This window comes from Salvelinus namaycush, chromosome 33 (assembly GCF_016432855.1).
Source record: "Salvelinus namaycush isolate Seneca chromosome 33, SaNama_1.0, whole genome shotgun sequence".
NCBI lineage: Eukaryota > Metazoa > Chordata > Actinopteri > Salmoniformes > Salmonidae > Salvelinus > Salvelinus namaycush.
In genome coordinates, this window is record NC_052339.1 from 25,883,086 (window position 1) to 25,896,716 (window position 13,631).

The window sequence follows — 13,631 nt, forward strand, 5'->3', positions numbered from 1 at the left end:
CTCTCTCTCTCTCTCTCGCTCACTCGCTCTCTGGCCTGAGAGGTTGCTTAGCTAGGCTAATAACTGGAGAGAGAGCCTTAGAGGGAGAGAGAAAGCCTTCTCTCTTTCTCGCTCCCTCTATCTCTCACTCTCTCCCTCCTCCCTTTCTCTCGCTCCATCCCTATCCCTCTCTCCAAGTGAGCCGCTCCGAGCCCACGCACAAAGGCTATTTTCATGCCTTGTTTTGTTTTCTCGTTTCCTCCAGAGCAATTTGGCCCCAAGCGGACTCTTCCCAAAATGGATGCCCTGTCCAATTTTACCCCTTTCTAAAGATTTATACTACTATTTTGGCAATTGGGTCCTTCTTCCATTTGGTAACAATGGCCCTCTATATTTCCGCCCAATCAGGAATATGGAATTAGATCCTTAAGGGCAAAGTGCATTTGTTTGCCTGCATTTGTCTTTAACATTACTGTCTCTGTGTCTGCATCCACTATAGGAAGCTAGATCGTGTGCTGTTACTTTGTTGTCTGGGGGTTATGGTCACTTTCAAAGATGAATTTATGTTGATAAGGAGGCATGTGAAATGAGCCAGGCTCCTTGAATAAATGTAAAACTGTAATTTAACTTGTTAAAATAGTTGAGGCAAGGAGAGAGGGAGAGAGGGCTCGGCATACTACCGGTGTGTACTACAAGGTTGTAGTATATCGAGCAATGACTGTTTATGGGAACATGATACAGAATTACCAGCATGTAGAACAGGTTGTTGAGGGAGAGAAAGTGAGAGACAAAAAGCATCTGTGTTCTCTTTCTGTCTCTCTCTCTCTCTAAACAGAGCTGACTGGTTTGTCTCTTTGCACACCTGTGCTCCAATCAGTTTTAAGAGAGCGGTTACGTCTTGCCCACCTGCTTTAATCACACTACGCACCTGTCTTCTCACCTTCCCTTGTTCTCTTTTTCTCTCTTTTATCTCTTCACTCACTCCATCTCGGTACACCTGCCCATCCACCCACTCACTCTGTTTTATCTTTCTCTACACCTGTCCTCTCTCAACAACCTGTTCTGTACATGTCTCCAATGGAGGCTATATCAGGTTTCCACGTTTGTGAAATGTTCCATAAACGTTTGCTGTGGCTCAATGTGTAGATTATCATGGTGGTGTGCCGTTCCCTCTATTTCCCTAGCCAGTTTCCTATGCATACAGGGATTTGGCCCACAAGGGAAAACATGGCATAAAAATCAACCGTCTGCATCTATTCATGAAACCGTGGCCTCGGATGTGTGCCTGTCGCTATCCCTTGTCAGGAAAAGGGCAGCGAGAGAGAATGTTGCCCTGAAACATTAGTTAGCACCTAAAAGTGAACTAGAAACATTCAACACAGGGCAGGGGTGATGTTGTGGATATTTCTGTATGTTGTTGTATGTATGTGTGTGTTTTCTATTGTAAAAAAAAATAGAAACATCCAAAACATATAGGTTAGCAGCAGGAAACAAAGTGTCTCTGCTTTAGTTTTTGCTGTGGAGAGTGTGCAGCGGAGGCAGACGCGGCTCGTCCCTTTCACAACTCCTTAACGTCAAAGCGTGGCTGGGGGGGGAGGGTGTGAGAGAAAAGCAGTGCTAGCACACATGCAGACAAACCTCCCATATGAGCTGTTATGTCACTGCCGGCTGAAAGACTGGGACAATGTAGATGGCATGTTTTAACCTCTGACCTCCACCTTACCTATTCCTTAGTCAACAGCCTGTCTGTCTGATTCATCACTACAGGGGCCAAGGCCCGGACCACTTTTTACACCTCGGAGGGTGGGTGTGTATGTGTGTGTAGCACGTGGGGTGTGTGATGCGTGTGTGTGTGTGTGTGTATGTTTGTGTTTGTAGAGGCTGGAGCTGTTACTGACCATTCCTCACACCATTGAGCCATTGTATATCATAAGCATAGCTTGGAAATTCAACTCTGTCACTAATGGCTTGATAATGTTTTAGCGGGAAGCCTATGTTGATTATCCCACTAACAAGGTTATTGTACAAGGCTAATCCTGTTAAACATAGAGAGACCATGTTCACGTTACAGTGCTACACTTCCTGCCAGTGTGCTTAACTTTTACTTCTGCTAACCCCAAGGGTAAATACCTCAGCGTGCTCCAGATAGAACATGTGATTTGTTTGGGTTTAACTAGTAAACTAGTTGAAACTTTCAATCATGTTCCTTTCAGTGTTAGTAAATTATGCAATTTGCACGTTATTAGCAATTCACAGTTGAGTCATTTAAAACGTTCTGATTACCAAAGTAATTGCATGGAATGAAGCTACTGTATGTGTTGGCCATCTATTCTAAGTGGCGTAGTGGTACGTATAAGGGTTACGAATGTCTCTGGCAGAAACGTGTCGTTGTCAGTCTTGGAGAAGAGCAAGAAGTGTGAGGTATGAGCATCGGCTCTGATGGCTCGGGTCCTCCAGGGACCAACGGTTGTGTAACGCCGCACAGCTGTGTCCGAACGCAACCACGGCAACAACCGGGGCCGCCTCAGATCCCAGAGGAGACTGATGAGGAAATGGGATACATGATGAGATAAGACCTTTTTTCTGGTATAATTCATTCACTGAAAACATGCTTGAAATTGTTTTGGCAGGGAATTTCTCCTAGCATGTCAGTGGCTCTTAATGTCTAAATAAGGGTTGGGGCCAAGCCTCCTCTGGGAGAAATGGGTATGCAGGCTTTTGCTCCAACCCTGTTGTAACACACCTGATTCAGTTTATCAGCCAGTCAAGGTCCTTGTAAGCATTAACATCAGTTGGGGTAGATTAGGGTTTGGGGGGGTAGCTCCCCAGGGGGAGCCTCCATAAAATACGCCACTTTGTTGCACGTGACTTTTCGTAGCAGGTTAGGAAAGCATTTTCACCAACACCTAACCATTTTCCGAACCTTAACCTAATTCTCCTAACCTGCTACGTTACTTCTCCTAACCTGCTGTGTGAGTTCTCTTAACCTGCAACATAAAAGTCGTAGCTGTATCGAAGCGGTGTGTTTTTAGGGAATCTCCCCCAGGAGGAAGGTTTTTGCTGCACCCCAGAGTGTTATGGGTAGTGATGATAGAAACAGTTGTCGTTCATATTGACATTTACAGATACCTCCTTATTCATCCATATATTACACTGCCAACTATAGCCACTTTACAGACTTCTCCCTGGTGCGTTCTATAAAACATACCTCTCTTTGGCTAGCCAGGCCAAGAAGAGTGTCACTCAAGCAGGGCATTTACTTGGCAGTTTCTCTTCTATCTTATTGTGTCGCTCTTTGGGACCCATTAAATACCTCATGGCCACCCTTAATGCCTGACACTACACCATGTGTACATGACCCCAGACCCTTAACCCCCTTTAACCCCGTAGAGGCAAAGAGACTACCCGCAGGTGGCTTCTGAGAACAACACATGGCTATACATGCATTCAGGGGAGTCCTGTTTCATAGAGTTGGGATGTGTGTGTGTGTGTGTGTGTGTGTGTGTGTGTGTGTGTGTGTGTGTGTGTGTGTGTGTGTGTGTGTGTGTGTGTGTGTGTGTGTGTGTGTGTGTGTGTGTGTCTGTGTGTGTGTGTTGCGCACACTCGTGTCTAACTCTTGTTAGTTATCCATTCTCTCTACAAAGGGGCTATTTATAGGTCTGTCATATGGGGGGGCAATGCCCCTGGTATGTGTATCAGGACCGTGGGGGTTTGTGAGTCCATCATCAGTGCTTTTACCAGACATAGCTGACCTTGTCACAGTAGGGCCCCCCTTAGCTGAGCCTGACGATTCCGTAAAACCCAAAGGCTCATGTGATGCCCGCATGACAGGTACTGTCCATCTGATGATATGTTGTTACAAGTCTGACATAGGTATGGCATGACCAGTAAAACTCAAGAGATGAGATGACATAAAAGGTTTATCTGTTTATTTAGGAGGAAAAAGAAAAGAAAGCTTCATAAAGTTGAGCAGGACAATGACTGTACAGTATTGGTTTTAGATTGATGTTGTAGTTATTGTCGGGCATTCGTGGGTTATTGGCAGCGGTAATATAATACTGATCCTCTAATGCCCAGAGAATGTGGGAGCGAAATTGGAGTAAAGATTGTTTGTTGAAGGGCCGCCTCGTTTTATTGTCTGTACAGAATGACTGTATGGCTGTATTGGACAGTTGAGAACATCTACTGAACTGTTAAGTCATCCCTCTCTCTCAGCGGTGCTCTCCAAGGCTAACATCCTAGAGGGTGGAGGAAATGCATAGGGAATTCCAAAATGAAAAAGTATTCAACAGAATAGATGAATTAAGGTATGGATTGTGCTCCACTTTAGCCCACTTTACAAATATAAAAACATTGGTGATACTTCAGTTTTGGGGTGCACCATCCTTTTAAATGACACATGGCCATGAAGGATATGAATTAAAGAATGATTTAAAGATGGAGCGCATTGAGGGTTCTATTATGCCGAAGGCTGACATTCATCACCCTGGAACTTCCTCTACCCAGACTTTACTCTGTGTTTATGCATGACTGTCTTATTGACTCTGGTGTTGTCACCTTACCTCAGACACTATGATACACCGCGAGTAGTCCACAGAGCCCCGGTGCAAATAGTTAGTTCAAAAGTAGAACCATTATTTTTCCAGGTGCATAGAATGGAATGGACACTGGCTGGAATGTGGTTTTAACCTATCAGCATTCAGGATTAGACCCACCAATTGTATAAAATGGAATGGACACTAGCTGAAATGCGGTTTTAACCAATCAGTATTCAGGATTAGACCCAACTGTTGTATAGAAAATAAATAGATCCTGTATATAAATCACACACTGTTGAAGACTGAAAACCTATTGGAAAAGTTTACGTGTGTGCTCAATAGTGTACAGGTATTTATTTTTTTGTCCAACTATTCATAATTTTCCCTACATTTGGGACTGTTTTATCATGTGAGTTACCCTTACAACAATGCATTGCACTGAGACATATTGAAAAGAAGTGCAATCCAGCATTATATATATGTAAATACAATCCATCATCATTATCCTTATGGAGGTAAAATGGTCTCTACATTCAGGAAAAGATCAGTGTCAGGGGCTCACATCTTTGTTGCTGGCCTCGTACAGTAAATTGAGATGTTACAGCTTGGCAAAACACGAGCCTTTGAAGTAAAGAAGGGGTTTTGTCTCGCTCTATTTTCTTTCCTGCTCCTCGCATCCTGTGCCTTTGTATCTGGTCAGATGTGGTTTGTGAAGGTTGATTACGGATGATTCCTTCTCCTCAGTACAGAGGTGTCGTCAGACAGGACGCATTTCAACAGTTAGTCTCTAAGAGAGTAAGGCACAGCGGCCACTTGTCAAGAGAGATCTGCTTTGTCTTAAAGTTCCTCTCTCTCTCAATCCATCGCCCCCCCCTCTCTCTTCTCTGTCTCTCTCTCAATCCATCGCCCCCCTCTCTCTTCTCTGTCTCTCTCTCCTCTTCCCCCCCTCTCTCTTCTCTGTCTCTCTGTCTCTCTCTCAATCCATCGCCCCCCTCTCTCTTCTCTGTCTCTCTGTCTCTCTCCTCTTCCTCTTCCCCCCCTCTCTCTTCTCTGTCTCTCCTCTTCCTCTTCCCCTCCTCTCTCCTCTGTCTCTCTCTCCTCTTCCTCTTCCCCCCCTCTCTCTTCTCAGTCTCTCTGTCTCTCTCTCCTCTTCCTCTTCCCCCCCTTTCTTGCTCTTTCTGTTTCTCCTTGTGTGCATTCTGTGTTGTGCGTACATTGGATTTATAGAACATATGCATCAAATTGTATGTGTAAACGTCTTGACAGAAATGGTAGCAGAAGGTGAATGTTGAACTTTTGTTCCACACAGTACATATCCAGATGATGCTGTGTTCCATTTTGCGCAATGACGCTGTCGGTGTGTTCGAGGCGTTAGGCTTCACTCATCATCTCCATCAACATTCCCACTCTGATATGCACTCAAACGCATGCACTCACACACACACACACACACACACACACACACACACACACACACACACACACACACACACACACACACACACGCACACACACACACACACACACACACACACACACTGTTAGGGTTACTGGAAGTGTGTCTTCAAGTAGATTGGTCTTGTATTGCCTCAGTGTTTACTGTAACAGGTGAACATAGCAACCTCTAGCTTTTTATAGTGTATGTGTGAGGAAACAAATATCCAAATTAATCCCAATCTAGAGAGTCAAATCAAATGTTATTTGTCACATGCTTCATAAACAACAGTGAAATGCTTCCTTACCGGTCCATTTCCAACAATGCAGTCTCTGGGTTTTGCCTGGATTTTTTTTCATAATATCCATCTTACTACACCTCTTCTGTCTATTAAAGGCTGATGCTATAAATCTCACTCCAGATCTCTGATTGCTTGACTTGAAATTTACCAGATCAGATTGAAACAAATGCTGCAGATTAAGATGTGCTGTAAAATACAATACGATAAAAGCCACAAAGGAAATGCCAGGTTAGATGTCATATTAGACCTACCCAGACTTTATAGGCACCAGAATGTGAAAATCAAATATGTCCAGAGACAGTGACAGTAGTAGTTATTAGTCATCATGACAGTAGTAGTTATTCATTATTTCCTTCTGAATGGTTTTTATAGATGGAGAAAAAGACGGAACGATTCTCTCTCCATACATACCAGATCACCTTCTACTATATTACCAATATATCAATGGTAATATATAATACATATTTTCATCTAACATGGCTCTGATTGCATGTGTTCCTCAGGTAAAGGATGACGTCAGCCTTTCAGAGGGCAGCACAGTGGATCTGAGGAAGCCAGGGGAGGAAGAGGATGAGTATTCGGAGATGGCCGAAGAGACCATGGATCCTGACAACTGCTTCCCTGATGGTAAGCTTATCCGTCCTTTATTTAATCAGGTGAGTCCCCCTTGAGATTCTATTGGTAAGGGGGCGTGGTTTCGTAATCCACTTATGACACCATGTGTCAATAAGGAGAGAGGACACCATTATGTTTTTGTCAGAATATCTTTGCTAAAATAAAACCGGTAGAGAGCATTATGGGTACTGTAGTAATTCATGCTAAAGTACATCATGCCATTATGTACAGTAGCAGAGATACTAATCTCTTTTTCAAGGCAGCTCTGGCGCCAAGAGGTATAAGCATAAACAGTCATACAGCTTAATATACTGTATACATGCACTAATAATACAGTAAACTGCTAATGGAACACAAGTAAAAGACATGTAAAAGACAGGTAAAAGACAAGTAAAAGACAGGTAAAAGACAGGTAAAAGACAGGTAAAGACAGGTAAAGACAGGTAAAGACAGGTAAAGACAGGTAAAAGACATGTAAAAGACAGGTAAAAGACAGGTAAAAAGACGTAAAAAGACATGTAAAAAGACAGGTAAAAGACAGGTAAAAGACAGGTAAAAGACATGTAAAAGACATGTAAAAGACATGTAAAAGACAGGTAAAAGACAGGTAAAAGACAGGTAAAAGACAGGTAAAAGACAGGTAAAATACATGTAAAAGACAGGTAAAAGACAGGTAAAAGACATGTAAAAGACATGTAATAAGACAGGTAAAAAGACATGTAAAAGACAGGTAAAAGGCAAGTAAAAGACAGGTAAAAGACAGGTAAAAGACAGGTAAAAGACATGTAAAAGACAGGTAAAAGACAGGTAAAATACATGTAAAAGACAGGTAAAAGACAGGTAAAAAGACATGTAAAAGACAGGTAAAAGACAGGTAAAAGACATGTAAAAGACAGGTAAAAGACAGGTAAAAGACAGGTAAAAGACATGTAAAAGACAGGTAAAAGACATGTAAAAGACATGTAAAAGACAGGTAAAAGACATGTAAAAGACAGGTAAAAGACAAGTAAAAGACAGGTAAAAGACATGTAAAAGACAGGTAAAAGACAGGTAAAAGACAAGTAAAAGACAGGTAAAAGACATGTAAAAGACAGGTAAAAGACAGGTAAAAAGACAGGTAAAAGACATGTAAGCACATTTAAGGAATATTATTTAATGTAATATTATCAGCAGCATTATTTTCTACTGTTTGGGAAAAAATAAGATTTAGACCTGAGGTTCATCCGTATACTGTATGTGGAAATGGAAACAGAACAGAAACATGTCAAACACGTCAATGAATGTGTTTCCATCATACTTCAAATGTGTATATTAGTATGTCATGATGATGGGGATGACTTTGCAGTCCAACCTAAACATTTGTATATTTTTAACAGTTTATGTTAGTATAGGGTTTGACTCACTCTCTCTGTGAGCCCGAATCTAAACATTTATTTGGGACTATCCAAAACGGTTGGCTTTTGCTTCAAGTGGAGGCCATTTGATATAAAACATTAAACAATGAAGTGACATTTGAAAGGGTAATGGCGCATTAAATTGAATGTCCTGAGTCAGCAGAGATTTGAAAAGGCGTGTCAGGCACAAAATGGACTCTGATTCATTTGATGATGACTGACTCCCTGAATTCAATTTGGTCCCAACTAATCAACCCCCTCAGACCGTCTGAGGTAACCTAGTACGCCGGACCAATCACGTGATGCCTACGAGACAATCGTGGTAATTCTCTGAGTGTACACTGAAACAGTCAGCATTGGCTGAGTGTACATTGAAACGGTCAGCATCATTGGTGGTTGTTCTAAAAAGCTTTCGACATGTTTATTTTATAGCGGTAACATCATTACTAAAAGGTCTGGTAATTGTTGAAAAATACAGTATTGTTAATCTAGATTTGATTAGGCGATCACGCTCTTTAATTACACGTACACTGTGGTTGTGGTGGGGAAGTACTTTAATTCTAAGTGTTTCTGGGTTCAATGAACAAGAGGTGTTTCCTGAATGCTGACACTGATAGGTATTCATTGAATAGAGTGTGACTTTGTAACGCTCGTCGTTAGGTGGAAGAGAGGAGGACCAAGGCGCAGCCTGGTAAATGTTCATGATGCTGAATTTTAATGATGATCCCACAAAACAGAACACTGACAAAATACAAAACAACAAAACGACGTGAACAGACCTGAACTTGAGAATACATAAAACATGAACGCACGAACAGGAACAAACGAACGAACCAACGAACGAAACAGTACCGTGTGGCGAACAAACACAGACACGGCAACAATCACCCACAAACAAACAGTGAAAACAGTCAACCTTAATATGGTTCCCAATCAGAGACAATGACAAACACCTGCCCCTGATTGAGAACCATACTAGGCCAAACAATGAACCCAACATAGAAACACATAACATAGAATGCCCACCCAGCTCACGTCCTGACCAACTAAACAATACTGAACAAAGGAAATAAGGTCAGGAACGTGACAGACTTGTGTATGAGGTATCATATTACTATGTGTACGTGTTCCTTCGACTACACAGGAAGTCTAAGCACCATCACTACTTTAATAACGTGGACTACAGTAGAGGCTGAAATCCTCTATTCCTTTCAGAGTACTACCTCAGAATGCTAGTAAACTCAAGGGTGGTGGATAGTTCTAATCAGAGAACTCTATTAAGGTTACGTCATAATATCCTAAATGCAAACCTAATGGTTTGAGTACCTCACTATGGAAACCCATTTGTGTTCCTTGGACGTGACCGGGACTCTGATCCCACCAGTACCGCAGGCTCTTAGTGACACTTAGCCACGGCCTGTTTGTTAGGTGTGGTGCCAACACAGAAGCATGTGCACCCTGGAAAGCCCAAAAGGGCATTTATAAACCGGGTGGTTCCAGCCCTGAATGCTGATTGGCTGAAAGCCGTGGTATATCAGACCACCCGTATACCACAGGTATGACCCAACATTTATTTGTACTCCTCTAATTACATTGGTAACCAGTTTATAATAGCAATAAGGAACCTCTGGGATTTGTGGTATATTGGCCTTATACCACACCTCCACAGGCCTCAATGCTTAAATATAGTATAGTTAAGCCCAACACAAGCATGTAGTAAGTTGTGATTGTGTATCTACACCTTCAACACTAAGAACACTACATGTTCCTGTGCTTCCCCAAAATGGGATTGGGATGAAGCAGAAGTACTGTCACTGGAGAGTAGATGAAGAGGTGTTACATGGCCATATTTCACACATTTCTGGGTTGCGTAAGAAAGACAAAATGGTGGTGTTCCTCCATAAAATAAATGAAAACAGATCAATCCCGGAGCTATGTACTGGGACGTTACAGCTGCCTATCAATTCCTCTGTCTGTAGCCTGGCGTGGGGATTCTCACCGGACAGGAATAGTACAGCAGATAAAAGTAAAATGGTGATAATTGTTGTTACTGTTGTTACTGGATTTAACCATGTGTTTTCAACAAAAGTTGGTTAAAGTGAAAAGAGACTGACACCTAGGCTACATGGCTGTTGCCTCCCTGTTGAAAGAAACATGGAGTAGTTTAGGTTCATGTTCAGGAGGGTCGTTTCACAGCTAGAGGAGGTAGCGCTAGCAGTGTAGTTTGGCTGGGGGCAGGCACTTTATATACATGAGGACCATTGTTTACATTTGAGGCATGCACTTGGGGCAAGCTCATGTCACATTGGTTTTGTCTCCATGTCTCAGTGCCATGACTAATGGCTTTTCATACAAAATGGCCACCAACCTAACAAACCACAACTCTCTGGACTTTTCTAACGATAGCTCGAGGGACTAAATCACTAGAGGGACATTACCAGGGCTGGGAATTTCCAGGGGGCTCACAATACAATATCACAATACTTAGGTGCCGATACGATATGTATTGCGATTCTCAAAATTATTACAATTAAAATGATTCTTTATATATTGCAATCCCATACTGCGATATTGCTCACTATATGTATGCTGCAGAGACACAAGAGAGAGCATGAGAAAATTTATTTGATCAATCATGGAAATTAAAGTGCTGAAAACATGTTGGCTCACTATTTAAAAAGAAGAAGGAGAACAAGCTATAGGATGAAAAATACCAGCATTTTGGCGCAGGTAAACCTGACTAGTGCTAGCTAATGCTGCCTAGCAAAATAAAACAAACCTATATAATATCTTCCAAAATAAGTAACTGTATCGATTTCCAGACCATCAATAGACTTTTATCACGGCCGTCGTTGGAAGGAGACCAAGGTGCAGCGTGGTATACGTGCATTCTTATTTATTTTAACGAATGAACACTGAACAAACTAACAAAATAACAAAACGAACCGTGAAGCTATATGGATAGTGCAGACAGGCAACTAAACATAGAACAAGAACCCACAAACACCAAAGGGAAATGGCTACCTAAATATGATCCCCAATCAGAGACAACGATAAACAGCTGCCTCTGATTGGGAACCATATCAGGCCACCATAAACATACAAATACCTAGACCTACAAAACCCTAGACATACAGAAACCCTAGACAATACAAAACCCTAGACAATACAAAACCCTAGACAATACAAAACCCATAGACAATACAAAAACTAGCGTATCAACCCTAGTCACACCCTGACCTAACCAAAATATAAAGAAAACAGAGATATCTCAGGTCAGGGCGTGACAACTTTACAGTAACTGAGCTAAACGGACAAACTGTAAGAAGAAGGCCGGTCTTGACCCTGCGTTATGTTTCTGTCCAGCTCCCTCAAGCTGACGTGTACTCAAACATGCGTAAGGTTATGCGGGCCCTTCATAGCGTTTTACACTCAGAGAAGAGGTAGCAGCATTTCAACACAGGAAATTTGCATTATTTGTACTCTCAAAGAACAAAACAAAAAAAACATCCCTTAGGAAATGTCTCTACTCCGAGGTCTAACCGTATATCGACCGGATGATAACTGTAAATGCCTTGTCAAAGTCACAGTCAATAAAACCTCTTGATTTCTTGTTGATGGCCATTAATTGCTTGGCAGATGTCAGTGCCAGGGCGCTAAAACGTCCGCGGTTTCCAAGAAAGAGCCTGAGATCATCGTTAGAAATTGAGTTGCAAGTGGTCCGTTTCCATAATCCCATCATTATTAAGTTTACAGGCAATAAGTTCATTTGGATGGGGGGCTCAGATGACAGTTATAGAGGAGCTGGCTCGACTCTGCGGCCATTATGGGTTGACGGCTCAAATGCGATTTCATAGCAGCCAGCCTCAGCCATTGTTCTGGCTGGAAAGCTTTTAAAGAGTAATTGATACCAGGGAATATGTTGCTCCAAAACCATAGTCGAGATTAGCAAAGACACGGGGTCCTTATCCTCCTGGCTAGGCTGGAGAGATAGTATAAAGTCATTTTTAAACTTAACTAGGCAAGTCAGTTAAGAACAAATTCTTATTTTCAATGACAGCCTAGGAACAGTGGGTTAACTGCCTTGATCAGGGGCAGAATGATAGAGCTTTACCTTTTCAGCTCGGGGATTCAATCTTGCAACCTTTCGGTGACTAGTCCAACGCTCTAACCACTAGGCTACGGTGTGCTAAGGTGTGCTAGCTAGCTAGCACTCACATGGGCTATGATCTCTGTAAGTTCACTACTTCCTGTCATTACTTCCTGCTTCATGTGTATTAAGATGAGTTCGCAGAAATACTAATTGAATCATTAAATTAATGGGTAAAATGTTGGCCTTGGATACATATTGGAAAAAGAGACATTGACATGTCAGTACACTTGTCAAATACTTCCATTCTCTCTCTCTCTTTAAAACATTGATGAGTCAAGAGAGTAGCCATTTGCACACTTACAATGTAGTAGTCATTCTCTTTTTCTGACTCTCCTTATCCCTCTATCTCTCTCTTTCTTTTTCTCTCTCTCTCCCCCAGTATGCGTGCGCCACTTCCAGTGCTGTGACATCCAAACCACGGCGGGCCTGGGCCAGGCATGGTGGCGGTTGAGGAAGACCTGCTTTCAGATCGTGGAGCACAGCTGGTTCGAGTCCTTCATCATTTTTATGATCCTGCTGAGCAGCGGCGCTCTGGTAAGCAGCGTGCATGCTGGGTAGGGGTGGCGGGGGTCATGTCGGGCGGTCGGCCCTGCCTGCTGAATGGTCAAAATGCCAGGCCAGGCCACCTAGTGTGGGGTGAGACTGGGGGGGAAACTGGGGGGGAAACATGACACAGAGATATCCAACAAGGACAGTTCCAAAGGGGTTCTTCGGCTGTCCCCATAGGAGAACCCTTTTGGTTCGAGGTAGAACCATTTTTAGTTCCATGTAGAACCCTCTGTAGAAAGGGTTCTATATGGAACCCAAAATGGTTCTACCTGGAACCAAAACGGTCCTTCAAAGGGTAGGCCAATGGGGACTGCCAAAGAACCCTTTTTGGTTCTAGATAGCACATTTTTTTTCTTCTAAGAGTGTAATATGCTGTAAGTAGAGGCTTCAGGCTGTGTGTGATGCTTAGGAATAATCTCTCTGATCATACAAGTTGTTTGTTACCTCATCACTTTTTTTTATTGCTCTTTGTCTCCACAGTTATTGATTTACTCTAAGATCCAGGCTATTTAATAAAATAATAATTAGATAATCTCATCAAATAGAAGGTTAGCCAATAGACTGCTCAAAATCCCATATTTGATGTCGGAAGGATGCTAACATGGATGGCCGACTCTTGATCAGCTTGTGTGATGTGCTAACCTTGGCCTTAGGTTGTAATAACACT

General features: G+C 42.4%; 1 protein-coding gene across 1 annotated transcript in view; it reads left to right on the top strand.

Annotated features, from left to right (window-relative positions):
- The window catches only part of LOC120027735 (sodium channel protein type 4 subunit alpha-like), a 174,045-nt gene that overhangs the window by 133,444 nt on the left and 26,970 nt on the right, over positions 1 to 13,631 (top strand). The window contains exons 19-21 of the mRNA XM_038972735.1: positions 2,740 to 2,748; positions 6,757 to 6,880; positions 12,795 to 12,949. Of these exons, the coding sequence (XP_038828663.1) occupies positions 2,740 to 2,748; positions 6,757 to 6,880; positions 12,795 to 12,949 (288 nt within the window). The remainder of the gene's footprint in view (positions 1 to 2,739; positions 2,749 to 6,756; positions 6,881 to 12,794; positions 12,950 to 13,631) is intronic.